This window comes from Symphalangus syndactylus, chromosome 13, assembly GCF_028878055.3.
Source record: "Symphalangus syndactylus isolate Jambi chromosome 13, NHGRI_mSymSyn1-v2.1_pri, whole genome shotgun sequence".
Classification (NCBI taxonomy): domain Eukaryota; kingdom Metazoa; phylum Chordata; class Mammalia; order Primates; family Hylobatidae; genus Symphalangus; species Symphalangus syndactylus.
Window position 1 is genome coordinate 36,782,494 of NC_072435.2, and position 21,286 is coordinate 36,803,779.

A 21,286-nucleotide genomic window follows, 5' to 3' on the forward strand; every position below is an offset into this window, starting at 1 on the left:
GACAGGGTTTCACTATGTTGACCAGGCTGGTCTCAAACTTGTGACCTCAAATGATTCTCCCACTTTGGCTTCCCAAAGTGCTGGGATTACAGGCGTGAGCCACCAAGCCTGGCTAATGTTACTTATATTTAGATTGTTGGGTGGTGGCCTGTTTTTGTAAGGCTAGTGGGCTAAGAATGGCTCTTATATTTTTAAATGGTTGTGAAAAAAGAAAAAAAAAAAAAAATATATATATATATATATATATATGACAGAGATGATATGTGAACCACAAAGCTTAAAATCTTTAATATCTTGTCCTTAACGGAAAACATTTGCAGAGCCCTGGTAGAGAATTCTCCCTAGAGACTTTTCTTTTCCTTTTTTTTTTTTGTTGACTTTTTTCTTGACTGAGTCTCACTCAGTCGCCCAGGCTGGAGTGCAGTGACGCGATCTCGGCTCACTGCAAGCTCTGCCTCCTGGGTTCACGCCATTCTCCTGCCTCAGCCTCCCTAGTAGCTGGGACTACAGGCGCCCGCCACCACCACACCTGGCTGATTTTTTGTATTTGTTTAGTAGAAACGGGGTTTCACTGTGTTAGCCAGGATGGTCTTGATCTCCTGACCTTGTGATCTGCCCGCCTCGGCCTCCCAAAGTGCTGGGATTACAGGCGTGAGCCACCGCGCCTGGCCTTTTTTTTTTTTTTTTTTTTTTTTTTTTGAGATGGAGTTTCGCTCTTGTTGCCCAGGCTGGAGTGCAATGGCGTGATCTTGGCTCACTGCAACCTTTGCCTCCCGGGTTCAAGTGATTCTCTGGCCTCAGCCTCCCGAGTAGCTGGGATTACAGGCATGTGCCACCATGCCTGGCTCACTTTTGTATTTTTAGTAGAGACAGGGTTTCACCATGTTGGCCAGGCTGGTCTGGAACTCCTGACCTCAAGTGATCCGCTCGCCTCGGCCTCCCAAAGTGCTGGGATTACAGTTGTGAGCTACCGCGCCCCACCAAGACTTTTCTTTTGCCATTTCCCAATCTATCCCCAAAGTGAACATGATATTTATTTATTTTTAATTTAAAAAAATTTTTTTTTTTAGAGAGAGTCTTATGATGTTCCCCAGGCTGGTTGAATTCCTGGGCTCAAGCGATCCTTCCCCTTCAACCTCCTGAGTAGGGGACTATAGGCATGTGTCTCTATGCCAGGCTAGAGAGCATTATTTCAAAATATGATTTTAGGCTGGGCGCAGTGCCTCACGCCTGTAATCCCAGCACTTTGTGAGGCCCAGGCGGGTAGATCACTTGAGGTCAGGAGTTCGAGACCAGCCTGGCCAACTGGGAGAAATCCCGTCTCTACTAAAAATACAAAAATTAGCTAGGCGTTGTGGCGCATGCCTGTAATCCCAGCTACTTGGGAGACTGAGGCAGGAGAATCACTTGAACCTGGGAGGCAGAGGTTGCAGTGAGCTGAGATGGCGCCACTGCTCTCCAGCCTGGGGGATAGAGTGAGACTCCATTTCAAATAAACAAATAAATATGATTTTATAAAAATGAAATAAAATATGATTTTTAAACTCTTGGTCAGGCCCAGGAGCTGGAGACCAGCCTGGGCAACATAGCAAAACCCTCATTTCTACTATAACAATAAACAAGGCCGGGCGCGGTGGTTCATGCCTGTAATCCCAGCACTTTGGGAGGCCAAGATGGGTGGATCACGAGGTCAGGAGTTCAAAACCAGCCTGACCAAGATGGTGAAGCCCCAACTCTGCTAACACTACAAAATTTAGCCAGGCATGGTGGCAGGTACCTGTAATCTCAGCTCCTCGGGGGGCTGAGGCAGGAGAATTGCTTGAACTTGGGCAGCAGAGGTTGCAGTTAGCCAAGACTGTGCCACTGCACTCCAGCCTGGGCAGGAGAGTGAGACTCTATCTCAAAAAATAATAAATAAATAAATAAACAAACAAACAAGAGACCTGGTGCAGTGGTTCACTCCTGTAATCCCAGCTGTTTGTGAGGCCAAGGTGGGTGGATCGTGGTTCATTCCTGTAATCCCAGCTGTTTGTGAGGCCGAGGTGGGTGGATTGCTTGAGTCCAGGAGTTTGAGACTAACCTGGGCAACATTGCAAAACCCCTTCTTCTGAAAAATATACAAAAAAATTAGCTGGGCATGGTGGCTCATGCCTGTGGTCCGAGCCACTCTGGAGGGTGAGGTGGGAGGATTGCTTGAGTCTGGGAGTCAGAGGTTGCAGTGAGCCGACATTGTGCCACTGCACTCCAACCTAGGTAAGAGAATGAGACCCCGCCTCAAATATACAAGTAAACAAATAAACTCTTACATAATAAAATTAATAAATTCCCTCTGTTCTGGCAGGGGGACTAAAAACTAATTATAAGTAAGTCCTCAAGTCCATGGAAGATTTTAGCTTTCCATGTGAAAGAATCTTCTACAAATCTTTGGCTAGCTGTTTTCACCTCAGAGGTAGCTCAGCCAAGAAGTCTCCTTCCAGATTGTGACCTATTAATTTCTGTGTGTGTGTGGCATCTGGATCTTTTTAAAGCTTCTTAGGCTGAGCCGGGTGTGGTGGCTCACTCGTATAATCCCAGCACTTTGGGATGCCAGGGCGGAAGGATCACTTGAGCCCAGGAATTTTATACCAGCCTGGGCAACATAGTGAGACCCTGTCTCTGCAAAAAAAAATTAAAAATTAGCAGGGCGTGGTGGTGCATGCCTGTGGTCCCATCCACTAGGGAGTCTGAGGCGGGAGGATCACTTGAGCCCAGGAGGTCAAGGCTGCAGTGAGCTATGATTGCGCCCGTGCACTTCAGCCTGGGCAACAAAGGAGACCCTGTCTCAAAAAAAATAAAAAAGATTTCATGTTTCTAGAAGCAAATCTCTGGTTTGGTGCCTAGCATAGTCCAGCATACAGTAGGCGCTCTATCTTTTGCCCTTAACCCTTCTGAGCCTCCCCACCCAGATGATTTCCTCAAACCTTTTGTCAAAAGGAGGTGTCTGGGCAGCTGGTGATGCTCATTCCCCAGGCACAGACTTCTGGGAAGGCAGAGGCCAGCGGCTGGCTGTGCGGGTGAGGCCTTGGGCCGCTGCAGCCCTTGGGGACTTGGCCAGTGTCCGGAAGCTGTGGGGGCTGGGTGGCATTTGATGTCCTGGCACCAGCACTGTGACTGGGCAGGCTGTGGCAGTTCTCTTATCGCCCACGCCCACTGCACTGGGTGGGTCAGCGTCACGGCCAGCAAGGCTGGCACCCGAAGGCTGCCTCCCCCAGTCCTGGCCTTGTCCAACAGCTCAATTTTCCCAATTTTTCTTCCACACCATTGCCGCAGCGTTATCTCTGCTTCTCCCAGTACCTGCCGAGGAAAAGGCCTGGGTTAGCTCCAGCAGGGCGTTGGTTTGACTCCTGGCTGTGCTCCTCACCAGCTGTGTGGTCCGAGCAAGCAGCCTCAGTGTGCCCGTCATGAAATGGGATCACACTAATGGTTAGTGGGGATGGGAGGAGTTGTTTTTGTTTTGTTATTTTTATTTGCTTGGTTTTGGTTTTTTTAGAGACAGGGTTTTCTGTCATCCAGGCTGGAGTGCAGTGGCGTGATCACAGCTCACTGCAGTCTCTGCCTCCCGGGCTCAAGCGATTCTCCCACCTCAGCCTCCTGAGTAGCTGGGACCACAGGCATGCACCACGACACCCAGATAATATAGTTATTTTTTCTTTTTTCTTTTCTTTCTTTCCTTTTTTTTTTTTTTTTCTTTTGAGATGGAGTCTTGCTCTGTCACCCAGGCTAGAGGGCAGTGGTGCAATCTTGGCTTGCTACAACCTCTGCCTCCTGGGTTCAAGTGATTCTCCTGCCTCAGCCTCCCGAGTAGCTGGGACTACAGGCGCTCGCCACTATGCCCGGCTAATTTTTTGTATTTTTAGTAGACATGGGATTTCACCACATTGGACAGGCTGGTCTTGAACTCCTGACCTCAAGTAATCTGCCTGCCTTGGCTTCCCAAAGTGCTGGGATTACAGGCGTAAGCCACTGCGCCTGGCCAAGTTGAAGACTTTGGCTGGGTGTAGTGGCTCATGCCTGTAGTTCAAGCACTTTGGGAGGCTAAGGCGGGAGGATTGCTTGAACCCAGGACTTTGAGACCAGCCTGGGCAACACAGTGAGACCCTGTCTCTTTAAGAAAAATGGAAGAGGGTGGTAGCAGAGTCAGAGGAGGACATGGAACAACGGAAGCGAGGTGGGTTTGATGTGATTGCTGGCTTTAAAAATGGAAGAAGCGGCCAGGAGCCAAGGAATGTGGGCAGCCTCTAGAAGGTGACAGGCAAGGAAACAGATTTTCCCCTAAAATCTCCGAAAGAAACACAGCCCTGCCTACACCTCGATTGTAGCCCAGTGAGATGCATTTTGTACTTCTGCCCTCCTGAGCTGTGAGATAATAAATTTGTGTTTTTTATTTATTATTATTATTATTATTTTTGAGATGAGTTTTTCTCTTGTTGCCCAGGCTGGAGTGCAGTGGTGCGATCTCGGCTCACTGCAACCTCTGCCTCCTGGTTTCAAGAGATTCTCCTGCCTCAGCCTCCTGAGTAGCTGGGATTACAGGTGCACACCACCACGCCCAGCTAATTTTTTGTATTTTTAGTAGAGATGGGGTTTCACCACATTGGCCAGGCTCGTCTCAAGCTCCTGACCTCAGGTGATCCACCTGCCTCGGCCTCCCAAAGTGCAGGGATTACAGGCATGAGCCACCGCACCCATCCATAAATTTGTGTTTTTTTAAGCCACCAAGGCACTGGTGTCTTGCTACAGCAACGAAGGGAAATAATGCATTTCACCCTCAAACCACATGGGTGTGAGGGGCACCAACCCCCTGTGAAATTAGAAATCTGTGTATGCCTTAAGTTTTTGTAGAGACAGGGTTGTGATCTGTTGATCAGGCTGGTTTTGAACTCCTGGCCTCAGGAGATCCTCCCACCTCAGCCTCCCAAAATGCTGGGATTGCAGGCATGAGCCACCATGCCCGGCCTACATATAACTGCATATAACTCCGCAAAAACTTAGTGATAGCCTACTCTTGACTCTTAGCCTTACGGACAACATGTCAACGTTGTTGAAGCTGAAGAAAAGAAAAGAAAAGAAAAGAAAATGTGGCTGGGCGCAGTGGCTCACGCCGGTAATCCCAGCACTTTGGGAGGCTGAGGCGGGCAGATCACCTGAGGTCAGGAGTTTGAGATCAAACTGGCCAACATGGTGAAACCACGTCTCTATTAAAAATACAAAAATTAGCCGGGCATGGTGGTGCGTGCCTGTAATCCCAGCTACTTGGGAGGCTGAGGCAGGAGAATCGCTTGAACCCGGGAGGTAGAGGTTGCGGTGAGCCCAGATTGCGCCACTGCACTCCAGCCTGGGCGACAGAATGAGACTCCGTCTCAAAAAAAAAAAAAAAAAAGAAGAAAAGAAAAGAAAATGTTATTAAGTTGGTGCAAAAGTAATTGCATTTTTTTGCCATTCCTTTTAATGGAAAAAATATTAAATTGTAAGGAAAAGAAAATACATTTATTATCCATTAAGTGGGAGTGGATCCTCAAAAAGATTTTCAGAGGCTGGGCATGGTGGCTCACACCTGTAATCACAGCACTTTGAGAGGCCAAGGCAGGTGGATCATTTGAGGTCAGGACTTCAAGACCAGCCTAGCCAACATGGTGAAAATCCTGTCTCTACTAAAAATAATAAAAAAAAAATAGGGGCCAGGTGCAGTGGCTCATGCCTGTAATCCCAGAACTTTGGGAGGCCAAGGTGGGAGGATCACTTGAGGTCAGGAGTTTGAGACCAGCCTGGCCAACATGGTGAAACCCCATTTCTACTAAAAATAAAAAAATTAGCTGGGCATCGTGGCTCACACCTGTAGTCCCCGCTACTCGGGAGACTGAGGCACAATAATCGCTTAAACCTGGGAGGCAGAAGTTGCAGTAAGCCGAAATCACACCAGTGCGCCGGGCGCGGTGGCTCACGCTTGTAATCCCAGCACTTTGGGAGGCCGAGGCGGGCGGATCACGAGGTCAGGAGATCGAGACCACGGTGAAACCCCGTCTCTACTAAAAAATACAAAAAAAAAAAATTAGCCGGGCGCGGTGGCGGGCGCCTGTAGTCCCAGCTACTCGGAGGCTGAGGCAGGAGAATGGCGTGAACCCGGGAGGCGGAGCTTGCAGTGAGCCGAGATTGCGCCACTGCACTCCAGCCCGGGCGACAGAGCGAGACTCTGTCTCAAAAAAAAAAAAAAAAAAAAAAACGAAATCACACCAGTGCACTCCAGCCTGGGCGACAGAGGGAGACTGCGTCTCGAAAAAAAAAAAAATGGTCTTCACATTGAGTGAGCTGAGGAGGAAGAGGAAGGGGAGAGGTTGGTCTTGCTGTCTCAGGGGTAACAGAGGCAGAAGAAAATTGTGTTTAAGGGGACCCATGAAGCTCAAACCTGTGTTGTTCGAAGGTCAACTGTCCAAACATTGACTTGGGAGCTGGAAAGCTTGGGTCTGCTGATTGAAATCTTTCACACCATGGGCACCTTCTTTCTCCCCAGGCCTCAGTTGATCTGTCTGTCAAATGGGGATAATGATAGGAGTTGCTGTAAAGATGAAATGAGGCGGGCTGGACATGGTGGCTCACACCTGTGATCCCAGCACTTTGGGTGGCCAAAGCGGGATTGCCTGAGCCCAGGATTTAGAGACCAGTCTGGGCAACATAACGAAACCCTGTCTCTACCAAAAATACAAAAATTAGCCGGGCCTGGTGGCATGTGCCAGCTGAGGTGGAGGATCACTTGAGCCCGGGAGGTCGTGGCTGCAGTGAGCCAAGATGGTGCCACTGCTTTCCAGCCTGGGTGACAGTGAGACCCTGTCTCCAAAGAAAAAAAAAAAAGGATGAAATGAGGTGAACCATGTAACATTTTTTATTATGTTTATTTATTTATTTATTTATTGAAACAGAGTGAAACTGTGTTCAATGTACGCAGTGAAAAAGACAGGGTCTCATTCTGTTTCCCAGGCTGGAGTGCAATGGTGCAATCTGAGCCCTCTGCAACCTCTGTCTCCCCGGCCTCAAAGATTCTCTCACCTCAGCCTGGCAAGTAGCTGGGACTACAGACATGCCACCACACCCAGTTAATTTTTTTTTGTTTTGTTTTGTTTTGTTGTTTTTGTAGAGACGAGGTTTTGCCTGTTGCTTAGTCCGGTCTTGATCTCCTGGACTCAAGTGATCCACCCACCTTGGCCTCCCAAAGTGCTAGGATTACAGAATTGAGCCACCGTGCCCTGACTCTATTTTTACTTTTATTATTTTTTTTTTTTTTTTTTTTTTTTTTGAGACGGAGTCTCGCTCTTTCTATTTTTTTTTTTTTTTTTTTTTTTTTTTTTTTTTGAGACGGAGTCTCGCTCTTTCACCCAGGCTGGAGTGCAGTGGCGCGATCTCGGCTCACTGCAGGCTCCGCCCCCCGGGGTTCACGCCATTCTCCTGCCTCAGCCTCCCGCGTAGCTGGGACTACAGGCGCCTGCCACCTCGCCCGGCTAATTTTTTGTATTTTTAGTAGAGACGGGGTTTCACTGTGTTAGCCAGGATGGTCTCGATCTCCTGACCTCGTGATCCGCCCGCCTCGGCCTCCCAAAGTGCTGGGATTACAGGCTTGAGCCACCGCGCCCGGCTAAGGAGTCTCGCTCTTTCACCCAGGCTGGAATGCAGTGGCACGATCTCAGCTCACTGCAGGCTCCGCCCCCCGGGGTTCACGCCATTCTCCTGCCTCAGCCTCCCGCGTAGCTGGGACTACAGGCGCCCGCCACCTCGCCCGGCTAATTTTTTTTTGTATTTTTAGTAGAGACGGGGTTTCACCGTGTTAGCCAGGATGGTCTCGATCTCCTGACCTCGTGATCCGCCCGCCTCGGCCTCCCAAAGTGCTGGGATTACAGGCGTGAGCCACCGCGCCCGGCCTTTTACTTTTATTTTTAGAGATGGAGGCCGGGCACAGTGGCTCACTCCTGTAATCCCAGCACTTTAGGAGGCTGAGATGGGCAGATCACCTGAGGTCAGGAGTTCAAGACCAGCCTGGCCAATATGGTGAAACCCTGTCTCTACTAAAAATACAAAAACTAGCCGGGCATGGTGGTTGGGTGCCTGTAGTCCCAGCTACTCAGGAGGCTGAGGCAGGAGAATCACTTGAACCTGGGAGGTGGAGGTTGCAGTGAGCCGAGATCGTGCCACTGCACTCCAGCCTGGGAGACAGAGTGAGACTCTGTCTCAAAAAAAAAAAAAAAAAAAAAATAGAGACCAGGTCTTGCTCTTTTGCCAAGGCTGTAGTGCAGTGGTGCCATCACAGCTCACTGCAGCCTGTAACTCCTGGGCTCCACTCATCCTCCCACCTCAGTCTCCCTGGTAGCTGGGACTACAGGCATGGACCACCAAGCCCAGCTTATTCTTCTTATCTTTTATTTTTTATTTTTTTGAGACAGAGTCTTGCTCTGTCGCCCAGGCTGGAGTGCAGTGGCGCAATCTCAGCTCACTGCCAGCTCCGCCTCCCGGGTTCACGCCATTCTCCTGGCTCAGCCTCCTGAGTAGCTGGCTCTACAGGCTCTTGCCACCATGCCCAGCTAATTTCTGTATTTTTATTTATTTTTATTTTTATTTTATCTTTTTTTTTTTTTTTTTTGAGACGGAGTCTCACTCTGTCGCCCAGGCTGGAGTGCAGTGGCGTAGTCTCGGCTCACTGCAAGCTCCGCCTCCCGGGTTCACGCCATTCTCCTGCCTCAGCCTCTCCGAGTAGCTGAGACTGCAGACACACGCTGCCACACCCGGCTAATTTTCTGTATTTTTAGTAGAGATGGGGTTTCACCATGTTAGCCAGGATGGTCTCGATCTCCTGACCTTGTGATCTGCCCGCCTTGGCCTCCCCAAGTGCTGGGATTACAGGTGTGAGCCACCGGGCCCAGCCATTTTTTTTTTTTTTTTTTTTTTTGAGACAGAGTCTCGCTCTGTCGCCCAGGCTGGAGTGCAGTGGTGCAATCTCGGCTCACTGCAAGCTCTGCCTCCCGGGTTCACGCCATTCTCCTGCCTCAGCCTCTCCGAGTAGCTGGGACTACAGGCGCCCCCCACCACGCCCGGCTAGTTTTTTTGTATTTTTAGTAGAGACGGGGTTTCACCGTGGTCTCGATCTCCTGACCTCGTGATCCGCCCGCCTCAGCCTCCCAAAGTGCTGGGATTACAAGCATGAGACACCGTGCCTGGCCTCTTTTTTTTTTTTTTTTTTTTGTGACGGAGTCTGGCTCCCTTGCTCAGGCTGGAGTGCAGTGGCCTAGTCTCGGCTCACTTCAAGCTCCGCCTCCTGGGTTCATGCCATTCTCCTGCCTCAGCCTCCGGAGTAGCTGGGACTACAGGCGCCCACCACCACGCCCAGCTAATTTTTTGTATTTTTAGTACAGACAGGGTTTCACCATGTTAGCCAAGATGGTCTCGATCTCCTGACCTCGTGATCCACCGGCCTCGGCCTCCCAAAGTGCTGGGATTACAGGCGTGAGCCACCGCGTCCAGCCTTTTTTTTTTTGGACAGAGTTTCGCTCTTCTCATCCAGGCTGGAGTGCAGTGGCGAAATCTCAGCTCACTGCAACTTCTGCCTCCTGGGTTCAAGCGATTCTCCTGCCTCAGCCTCCCGAGTAGCTGGGACTACAGGTGCCCGCCACCACGCCCTGCTAATTTTTTGTATTTTTAGTAGAGACGGCGTTTCACCGTGTTAGCCAGGATGGTCTCAATCTCCTGACCTCATGATCCGCCCGCCTCGGCCTCCCAAAGTGCTGGGATTACAGGCCTGAGCTACCACGCCCAGCCGCACTTGACTAATTTTTTTGTGTATTTTAGTAGAGGCAGGGTTTCACCGTTTTGCCCAGGCTGGTCTCGAACTCCTGAGCCCAGGCAATCCGCCTGCTTCGGCCTCCCAAAGTGCTAGGATTACAGGCATGAGCCACCGTGCCTGGTCTTTTCTTCCTAATATACATTCAGGGCTACTGAATAAAGAATTTATCCTTTCCCTGCAAATTCTACATATATCATGTATACAATTTTTTTTTTTTTTTTTTTGAGACAGGGTCACAGTCTGTCACCCAGGCTGTAGGGCAGTGGCGCAGTCACAGCTCCCTGAAAACTGAACCTGAACCTCCCGGGCTGATGTGATCCTCCCACCCTAGGCTTCCCCAGTAGCTGGGACTACAGGCACATCATACCCAGCTAATTTTAAAAAATTTTGGCTGGGCACAGTGGCTCACACCTGTAATCCCAGCACTTTGAGAAGCCGAGGCGGGTGGGTCGCTGGAACTCAAGAGTTCGAGACCAGCCTGGGCAACATGGCAAAGCCCAGTCCCTACAAAAACTATAAAAAATTAGCTGGGTATGATGTTGTGTGTCCGTGGTCTCAGCAACTCGGGAGGCTCAGGGAGACTTGCTTGAGCCTAGTGGATAGAGGTTGCAGTGAGCTAAGATCGTGACACTGTACTCCAGCCTGGGCAATAGAGCCAGACCATGTTTCAGGAAAAAAAAAGTTTGTTTTTTTTTTAGACTCAGAGCCTACTTTGGCTTGGGAGGCTGCTCGATTTGCAATACAAAAAAGAAAAAATATTTTTGTAGAGACGAGGTCTCAATATATTGCCTAGGCTAGTGTCGAACTCCTGGACTCAAGCAATTCTCTTGCCAAATGTTGGGATTACAGGCGTCAGCCACTATGCCTGGCCTGAGATTCATTTAAGTGTAAAATTAGCAAATCTCCGCCGGGACGCAGTGGCTCACACCTGTAATCCCAGCACTTCTGGAGGCTGAGGCAGGCGGATTGCCTGAGCTCAGGAGTTCGCGACTAGCCTGGGCAACACAGTGAAACCCCAGCTCTACTAGAATACAAAAAATTAGCCGGGTGTGGTGGCGTGCGCCTGTAGTCCCAGCTACTTGGGAGGCTGAGGCAGGAGAATCGCTTGAACCTGGGAGGCGGAGGTTGCAGTGAGCCGAGATCATGCCACTGCACTCCAGCCTGGGTGACAGAGTGAGACTCCATCTCAAAAAAAAATTGCAAATCTCCAACCTGGGCAACATGGTGAAATCCTGTCTCCACAAAAAAAATCCAAAAAAAATTAGCTGGGTGCAATGGTGTGTGGGTAGTCCCAGCTACTCGAAAGGCTGAGGTGGGAGGATCACTCGAGCCCAGGAGGTGGAGGTTGCAGTGAGCCAAGATTGTGCCACCACACTCCAGCCTGGGCAACAGAGTGAGGCTTTGTCTCAAAAACTAAAACAAAATTACCGGGCGCTGTGACTCATGCCTATAATCCCAGCACCTTGGAAGGCTGAGGTGGGCGGATCACCTGACGTCAAGAGTTCGAGACCAGCCTAGCAAACATAGTGAAACCCCGTCTCTACTAAAAATACAAAAATTAGCCTGGCATAGTGGTGTGCGCCTGTAATTCCAGTTACTCGGGGGTGCTGAGGCAGAAGAATCACTTGAACCTGGAGGTTGCGGTGAGCCAAGATGGGGCAGCAGGGCAAGACTCCATCTCCAAAAAAAAACAAGCAAAAAACGCAAATTGATTTTTAAAATACGTACCCTTGGAAAATTCTAAGCTGCGTTTTTATTTTCAGTGTTCACTCTACATACATGTATTATATATTGTGGCTATTCATTCAACAAATACTTATGAAATGTTTGTTTTATGCCAGGTGCTATGCTGTATACTGGGGACGCAGCCTGAATGAAAGACACACAAATCCATGTCCTTATGCAGGCAGTAGGCAAGAGGGCAGATAATTAACAACCAATAAGCAAATGTCTAACATGTCAGATGGTGATAAGAAGCAAAATTTTTTTTTTTTTTTTTTTTGAGATGGAGTCTGGCTCTGTCGCCCAGGCTGGAGTGCAGTGGCGCGATCTCGGCTCACTGCAAGCTCCGCCTCCCGGGTTCACGCCATTCTCCTGCCTCAGCCTCCTTAGTAGCTGGGACTACAGGCGCCCGCCACCACGCCCAGCTAATTTTTTGTATTTTTAGTAGAGACGGGGTTTCACCGTGTTAGCCAGGATGGTCTCGATCTCCTGACCTCGTGATCCGCCCGCCTCGGCCTCCCAAAGTGCTGGGATTACAGGCGTGAGCCACCGCGCCCGGCCGATAAGAAGCAAAATTTATCACATCTGTAACCCCAGGGCTTTGGAAGGCCGAGGTGGGAGGAAGGCTTGAGCTCAGGAGTTTGAGACCAGCCTTGGGCAACATAGCGAGACACTGGTCTACAAAAAGTTTTAAAATTAGGCAGGCATGGTGGTGTGTGCCTATAGTCACAGCTACTTGGGAGGCTGGGGCGAGAAGATCATTTGAGCCTAGGAGGTTTAGGCTGCAGTGAGCTATGATTGCTCCACTGCATTCCAGCCTGAGTGACAAAGCAAGACTCTATTTGATAATAACAACAAAGAGAAAGTCATAGGGGCCAGGTATAGTGGCTCATGCCTGTAATCCCAGCACTTTGGGAGGCGAAGGTGGGCAGATCACTTGAGGTCAGGAGTTCGAGGCCAGTAGTAGAGACATGGTAAAAGCCCGTCTCTACTACTAAAAATACAAAAATCAGCCAGGCGCGGTGGTGTGTGCCTGTAGTCCCAGCTACTCGGGAGCCTGAGGCAGGAGAACCACTTGAACCTGGGAGGTGGAGGTTGCAGTGAGCCTAGGTGACACCACTGCACTCCAGCCTGGGTGACAGAGCGAGACTCTGTCTCAAAAAAGAAAAAAAAAAAAGAAAGAAAAGAAAAGGTCATAGGACAGAGAGGAAAGGGATGGTTGGGATTTTTTTTTTGTTTTTTTGTGGGTTTTTTTTGAGATGGAATCTTGCTCTGTCACCCAGCCTGGAGTGCAGTGCCAGGATCTTGGCTCATTGCAGCCTCGACCTCTTGGTCTCAGGTGATCCTCCCACCTCCACCTCCCAAGTTGCTGGGACTACAGGTATGTGTCACCACGCCTGGGTAATTGTTAATTTAATTTATTTATTTTTGAGACGGAGTTTTGCTCTTGTTGCCCAGGCTGGAGTGCAATGGCATGATCTCGGCTCACTGCAACCTCCGCTTCCCAGGTTCAAGCGATTCTCGTGCCTCAGCCTCCCAAGTAGCTGGAATTACAGGCATGCGCCACCTCGCCCCGGCTAATTTTTGTATTAATAGAAACGGGGTTTCTCTGTGTTGGTCGGGCTGGTCTCGAACTCCCAACCTCAGGTAATCTGCCTGCCTCGGCCTCCCAAAGTGCTGGGATTATAGGCGTGAGCCACTGCGCCTGGCCTTACCTGGCTAATTTTTGTAATTTTAGTAGAGATGAGGTTTCACAGTGTTGCCCAGGCTGGTCTCAAACTACTGGTCTCCAGTGATCTGCCTGTCTCAGCCTCCCAAAGTGCTAGGATGACAGGTGTGAGCCACCATGCCTTGCCAAGGTGATATTTCAGGCAAGGCCTGAAGGCAGTGGAGCTGTATGGACATCTGGGAGAAGAGCATTCTAAGCAGAGGGACCGAGCAGCTAGCGCAAAGGCCCTGAGGTCAGACCATGCCTGCTGAGCGTGGGACATACCCAGGAGGCCAGTGAGGCTGGAACAGAGTAAGCCATGGAGAGAGAGAGGGAGGAGGTGAGGGCAGGGAGGTGACAGGGCAGATCATGCAAGGCCTTGTGGGCCCTGGTGAAGAGCTGGGCTTTTTCCTTGGAATGAGGTGGGAACCATGGAGGTTTCTGAGCAGAGCAGGGATGTTTCCTGACTTAGGTGTGCACAGATGTCTCTGGCCGCTATAGCGAGGATAGAAAGTGTCTGTGTTGGTCCAGGCAGGAGATGACAGGGCTGTGTGAAAGGGTGGATGCTTGAGGAGCAGGTGAGAAGAGGTTGGATTCTGGATAGCTCTGAAGGCAAAACTGACCTCAAGCAGAGAGGCAGCCCAGGTTCCTGGCCAGAGCACGTGGGAGGATGGAGCTGAGTCATGGGATAATCAGAAGCTTGGACAGGCCAGGCGCGGTGGCTCACACCTATAATTACAGCACTTTGGGAGGCTGAGGTGGGAGGATCCCTGAGGCCAGGAGTTCCAGACCAGCCTGGGCAACATTGCGAGACCCTGTCTCTACTAAAAATACAAAAAATTACCTGAGTGTGGTGATGCATGCCTGTGGTCCTAGCTACTCAGGAGGCTGAGGTGGGAGGATCGCTTGAGCCCAGGAGGTCAAAGCTACAGTGAGCTGTGATTGTGCCACTGCACTCCAGCATGGGCAACAAAGTGAGACCCTGTCTCAAAAACAAAAAAGCTTAGATGCCACCGCACTGAGTATGAGATGCTCACATGTGTTGGGGGGAGATGGATGTCACATGGGTGTGCAGCTCAGAGACAAGAGTTTCCAGAGGGCTTAACTTTTGGGATTCCTCAGTGTGGAGCTGGTGGGTGGGGCCTGAATAAATTGTCCCCAGGGTACCCCGTGTAGTTGGGAAGAGAAGAGGCCTGTGGCTCACTCTGTTTGTCCACTGCTTGGAATGGGTAGGGTGGGACCAGCCAGCCTTTGGGCTGGCAGAGACTTCGAGAACCACAGGGCTTCTTTAGGAGTCTGGGTCACCCCAGGGCGTGACTTGGCGCCTCGGGCCTTGCCTGTGGTCCAGGTGTTTAGACAGGGCCCCTCTGCTGGAGGCTACTAGGAGGAGAGGACGCCTTTTTAAGGATAAGTTGAGTTAGTGACCAGAGCCCTGCCTGCGAGTCCTAGAGTCTAAGGCAGCAGCTACAATTATTGGACACCAACTGTATATGATCATGCTGACTGTATAACCTCATGCTGTCTGTGTGCCCCCAACACTAAATGTATATTCCTGCTGAGGATACCTGCACGCCACCAGTATAATGCCATGTTAACCAAATAACCGGCTGCACTATAAATATAAATATTCAAGTAGAGGCAGGTTGCGGCGTGGTGACTCGTGCCTGCAATCCCAGCACTTTGGGAGGCTGAGGTGGGAGGATTGCTTAAGGCCAGGAGTTTGAGACCAGCCTGGGTAACACAGTGAGATCCTGTCTCTATTTTTATTGTTTTGTATTTTATTTTTTTTGAGGCGGAGCCTCACTCTGTCGCCCAGGCTGGAGTACAGTGGCATAATCTCAGCTCACTGCAACCTCCACCTCCCAGGTTCAAACGATTCTCCTACTTCAGCCTCCCCAGTAGCTGGGATTACAGGTGCCCACCACGACACCTGGCTAATTTTTATATTTTTAGTATAGATAGGGTTTTGCCTTGTTGGCCAGGCTGGTCTCGAACTCCTGACCTCAGGTGATCTGCCCGCCTCTGCCTCCCACAGTGCTGGGATTACAGGAGTGAACCACCACACCTGGCTAATTTTTGATTTATTGATTGATTGATTGATCTTTTGAGACAGAGTCTTGCTCTGTCACCCAGGCTGGAGTGCAGTGGCGCGATCTCGGCTCATTGCAACCTCCGCCTCCCGGGTTCAAGCGATTCTCCTGCCTCAGCCTCCCAAGTAGCTGGGACTACAGGTGCACACCACAACATCCAGCTAATTTTTGTATTTTTAGTAGAGACGGGGTTTCACCAAGTTGGCCAGGATGGTCTCGATCTCTTGACCTCATGATCCGCCCACCTCTGCCTCCCAAACTGCTGGGATTATAGGCGTTAGCCACCACACCCAGCCTATTTTCTTTTTTCTTTTTGTTTTTCTTTTCTTTTTTTTTTTGAGACAGAATCTCACTCTGTACCCCCAGGTTGGAGTGCAGTGAGGTGATCTTGGCTCACTGCAACCTCCACCTCCTGGGTTTAAGCGATTCTCCTGCCTCAGCTTCCCAAGTAGCTGGGATTACAGGCATGTGCCACCACACTGGCTAATGTTTGTATTTTTAGTAGAGAAGGGGTTTCACCATGTTGGCCAGGCTGGCTTAGAACTCCTGATCGCCAGTGATCCACCTGCCTCAGCCTCCCAGAGTGTTGGGATTACAGGCGTGAGCCACTGCGCCTGGCCTATGCCTGCTCTTTGAGGTCTGTTTTGGTTTCATACTTTAGCCTCATTTTGCAGTTGAGGAAATTGAGGCTTAAGGAAGATAAGGCCTTTGTAAGTATCCTCTAGTTCAGAGGGTGCAGAAGGAGCATTTGAATTCAGGGCGACCCAGGAGGATGTGGGCTCCACAAGGGTGGAGATTGGGTCTCTCTCCTTCCTCACTGTATGCGGTGCCCCGCCCAAGGCCTGCACCCACTAAGGGCTGAGTAAATACTTGTTCTAAGGCCAGGCCCAGTAGTGCACGCTGGTAATCCCAGCACTTTGGGGGGCCACGGTGGGAGGAGCCCACGAGTCCAGGAGTTAAAGATGAGCCTGGGCAACATAGCAAGATCCCATCTCTACAAAAAAAATTAAAAATTGGCTGGGCGCGGTGGCTCACGCTTGTAATCCCAGCACTTTGGGAGGCCGAGGCGGGCGGATCACGAGGTCAGGGGATCGAGACCACGGTGAAACCCCGTCTCTACTAAAAATACAAAAAAATTAGCCGGGCGTGGTGGCTGGCGCCTGTAGTCCCAGCTACTCGGAGAGGCTGAGGCGGGAGAATGGCGTGAACCCGGGAGGCGGAGCTTGCAGTGAGCCGAGATCGCGCCACTGCACTCCATCCAGCCTGGGCGACAGAGGGAGACTCCGTCTCAAAAAAAAAAAAAAAAAAAAAAAAAAATTAAAAATTAGCCGAGTGCAGTAGAGCACCTGTAGTCCCAGCTACTCGGGAGGCTTAGTCAAGAGGATGGCTTGAGGCAGGGAGGTCGAGACTGCGATGAGCTGTGATTGCACCACTGCACTCCAGCCTGGGCAACAGAGGGAGATCCTGTCTCAAAAAAAAAAAAAAGCAGCAGACAAAAAGAAAACTAATTTCCTGCACAGGCTGGAGAAGTTTTCAGCACCAACACTCCACAGTTGGTTGTCTGGGTTTGGGCCGTGGCCCGTTTTCCCTCCTAATGCCTCAGTTTCCACACCTGCAAAACGAAGCCACAGAAACGCCCTTTCAGGGTGGCCAGGGGTTCTAGGCGGCATCGCCCGGTGGCGGAGTGTTCCCAGGGTGAAGACGCAGGGTTCCCGGGTGGGGGCGGGGAGGGCTAAATCCGGCCGGCCGCTGAGTGGCGGGAGCAGCTGCCGCCCCGCCCGCGCCCTCCCGGGTTCTTCAGTCTGGGCAGCTGCCCAGCTCGGGCCGGTCTGACCGGTTTGGGCCGCCCCGCCTGGCGCTGTGCTGGGAGGAGCCGCCGCCAGTCGCGCGGTCAGTGCCTCCCTCCAGACTCGGGAGGGCCGAGGGGGCGCGGGAGAGAGCGCGGGCGGCCGCCGGGGCTGGTCGCCTGCAGGGATGGGGGACGAGCGGCCCCACTACTACGGGAAACATGGTAGGCAGCGACCCCGGCCCGCAGCCCCGGGCCGACCCCTCGGTCCCTCGGAGGGGGCCTTGAGAGGACATGGGGCGCAGGGAAGGGGGCTGGAGGGGGAGCGCAATTGCAAATCTGCGCCTGGAGCTTCCCCACCATCAGCCAGGCCCCCTCACCCCACTTATCCCCTGGAGCCTCGCAGACGACCCTCCTTACTCTCCCCCACCCGAAGGACCTGCCCCTGTACCCCTCTGCTTGGCACTGCTGCCGGCGCCCCCTTCCCCCTATCCCACCTCAGACCTTCCCCATCTCCACCTGGTTCCCTTGTGGCCACCATTTCAGCCCTCTTCCCAGTGGGTGGCCGCCAATTAATAAATTTTTCACAATTGGTGATCCCTCCTTCCTCTTCTGTCCTGGCCTGTCAGAACTGGGGGCTTGGGTGGGTCACCTGGAGGTGGATGAGGCAGAAAATTCCACAGGTCTCTGAATTTTATTCTTGCCAAGGCAAAGACACCCCTAGGGGCTTTTGGGAGGGGGGCTCTCCCAGCCCTGTCTTGGTTCAGGTCTCCAATCCCATCCATCTTAATCTTCTTAACTTTCAGGAACGCCACAGAAGTATGATCCCACTTTCAAGGGACCCATTTACAACAGGTAAGGGCTCTGGGTTTTGGGGGGTTCTCCCCGCTAATACTACCCCAATCCCTGTCTCTTCACACCCCCTCCCATCTGTTCTCCAACAGACTGGTGACAAATATTTGAAACGTTTTTTTTTTTGAGATGGAGTCTTGCTCTGTCACCAGGCTGGAGTGCAGTGGCGCAATCCCAATCTCGGCTCACTGCAACCTTCGCCTCCCGGGTTCAAGCAATTCTCCCACCTCAGTCTCCCGAGTAGCTGGGATTACAGGCGTGCACCACCACACCTGGCTAATTTTTTTTTTTTTTTTGGTACTTTTAGCAGAGATGTTTCGCTGTGTTGCCCATGCTGGTCTCGACCTCGTGAGCTCAAAGTGATCCACCTGCCTTGGCCTCCCAAAGTGCTGGGATTACAGGTGTGAGTCACCACACCTGGCCTGGACTTAATTTTTACCATGTTTATATTTATTTATTTATTTTTGAGATGGAGTCTAGCTCTGTCACCCAGGCTGGAGTGGTGCAATCTCAGCTCACTGCAACCTTCCCCTCCTGGTTCAAGCACTTCTTCTGTCTCAGCCTCCCCAGTAGCTGTGACTACTCAGAGGCTACTCAGGAGGCTGAGGCAGGAGAATTGCTTGAACCTGGGAGGTGGAGGTTGCAGTAAGCTGAGATTGCGCCACTGCACTCCAGCCTGGAGGACAACAGCGAGACTCTGTCTCAAAAAAATAATAACAAAAAAATAAAATGCAGCCAGGCACGGTGGCTCACACCTATAATCCCAGCACTTTGGGAGGCCAAGGCAGGTGGATCACTTGAGGTCAGGAGTTTGAGACCAGCCTGGCCAACATGGTGAAACCCTGTCTCTACTGAAAATACAAGAATTAGCCGGGCATGGTGGCGGGCACCTATAATCCCAGCTACTTGGGAGACTGAGGCAGGAGAATCGCTTGAACCTGGGAGGTAGTGGTTGCAGTAGGCTGAGATCGTGCCACTGCACTCCAGCCTGAGTGACAGAGTGAGACTCCCTCTCAAAAAAAAAAAAATTCTAGCTTGGGCAACATAGCAAGACCTTGTCTCTACAGAATATATATAAATTTTTAAAAAAATGTGTGGTGGTGTGCACCTGTAGTCTCAACTACTTGGGAAGCTGAGGCAGGAGGATCGCTTGAGCCCAGGAGTTCGAGGTTGTAGTGAGCTATGATCATGCCACTGTATTCCAGCCTGGATGACAGAGTGAGACTCTGTTGCACAAAATTAAAAAATGAAATGAGGCCGGGCGCGATGGCTCACGCTTGTAATCCCAGCACTTTGGGAGGCCGAGGCGGGCGGATCACGAGGTCAGGAGATCGAGACCACGGTGAAACCCCGTCTCTACTAAAAATACAAAAAATGAGCCAGGTGTGGTGGCGGGCGCCTGTAGTCCCAGCTACTCAGAGAGGCTGAGGCAGGAGAATGGCGTGAACCCGGGAGGCGGAGCTTGCAGTGAGCCGAGATTGCGCCACTGCACTCCAGCCTGGGCGACAAAGCGAGACTCCGTCTCAAAAAAAATAAATAAAATAAAATAAAAAATAAAATGAAATAAAAATTAAAATGCATGTGCCCTTTGGTACGGCATTCAAACGACTCAGGAAAATTTGTCCAAATAACACGTGGATGAGGGTGTTTGCAGAGGGCAGATGGGCCCATGGTGCACACAACACCAAGCCTCCTCTAAATGCTGCCCCTCTGCTCCCCAGGGGCTGCACGGATGTCATATGCTGTGTGTTCCTGCTCCTGGCCATTGTGGGCTATGTGGTTGTGGGCATCATAGGTGAGTAGAGAACAGGGCAGGACTTGGAGTTGCAGGGTAGGCGGAGGCAGCCATAGCCTCTGGAGTGGGAACAGGGCTGGATCTGAGGAGTGGCAGTGTCTCAGTATCCCTGGATCTTTCCACAGCCTGGACTCATGGAGACCCTCGAAAGGTGATCTACCCCACTGATAGCCGGGGCGAGTTCTGCGGGCAGAAGGGCACAAAAAATGAGTGAGTTGACTCCTTGGGGCCTGGTGGGGCTGGGGAAGAGGGGGCAGAAGATTCTAGGCGTTCCCCATCTCTCTAAGTCCAGTTAACAAGTGCTTATAGGCTGGGCATGGTGACTCACGCCCGAAATTCCGACACTTTGGGAGGCCGAGGCAGGAGTATCGCTTTAGGCCAGGAGTTCGAGACCAGCCTGGCCAACATGGCGAAACCCTGTCTCCACTAAAAATACAAAAATTAGCCAGGCATGGTGGCACATGCTACTCAGGAGGCTGAGGCAGGAGAATCACTTGAACACGGGAGGCAGAAGTTGCAATGAGCCGAGATCATGCCACAGCACTTTAGCCTGAGGGACAGAGTGAAACTCTGTCTCAAAACAAACAAACAAACAAAAATTAGGTGGACGTGGTGGGGCACACCTCTAGTCCCAGCTACCCAGCAGACTGAGGTGGGAAGATCGCTTGAGCTGGGAGGCCAAGGCTGCAGTAAGATATGATTGTACCATTGCACTCCAGCCTGGACGACAGAGCGAGACCTGGTCTCAACAAAACAACAAGAAAAGAAAACAAGTACTGATAAAAGTCCCACTACCCTCAGCCACTCTAGTCCTTGGGGACACACAGCTCTAAATGAGAGAGTAAGCCTCCTGTTCTCTGGCAGCGCACATTTTAAGGGCGGGAGAGACTGAGAGGGGACAGTCCTGGATCACGTGTCAGGTGGTGATGAACAGGTGAGACAACAGAGCAAGCACAGCCTGAGTGGTGTCACTTCCTGGCTCTGTGACCTAGGGCAGGTGTCTCAATCTCTCTGAACTTCATTTTCCTCATCTCTAAAATGAGGATCATAACAGTCCCACCCTCATGGGGCTATTTTGATGGTTAGATGTGCCAATACATGTACAGAGCTTCGAATGCCACCTGGCATCACTGGGCGTGGTGGCTCACACCTGTAATCCCAACACTTTGGGAGGCTGAGGTGGGAGGATCAAGAACAGCCTGGCCAACATGGTGAAACCCTGTCTCTACTAAAAATACAAAAAAATTAGCCGGGCATTGTGGCATGTGCCTGTAATCCCGGTTACTCGGGAGGCTGAGGCAGGAGAATTGCTTGAACCTAGGAGGCAGAGGTTGCAATGAGCCGAGATCGTGCCACTGCACTCCAGCCTGGGCAACAGAGCAAGACTCCATCTCAAAAAAACAAAAACAAAAACAACAAAAAAACAATGGCACCTGGCATAGAGTTGCTGATGCTGCAGTTTTTAAATTATTAT

The 21,286-nt window shown here is 51.1% G+C and overlaps 1 protein-coding gene across 4 annotated transcripts in view; it reads left to right on the top strand.

Annotated features, from left to right (window-relative positions):
- Window positions 1–21,286, top strand: part of SLC44A2 (solute carrier family 44 member 2 (CTL2 blood group)) — a 46,375-nt gene that overhangs the window by 8,847 nt on the left and 16,242 nt on the right. For 2 of the 4 annotated variants that reach the window (XM_055238527.2, XM_055238529.2), the window contains exons 2-4: window positions 17,972–18,020; window positions 19,739–19,812; window positions 19,938–20,022. In XM_055238527.2, coding sequence (XP_055094502.1) covers window positions 17,972–18,020; window positions 19,739–19,812; window positions 19,938–20,022 — 208 coding nt within the window. Of the gene's footprint in view, window positions 1–17,183; window positions 17,391–17,971; window positions 18,021–19,738; window positions 19,813–19,937; window positions 20,023–21,286 lie in introns of those variants that run through there. The other 2 variants (XM_055238528.2, XM_055238525.2) reach the window with 2 other exon arrangements.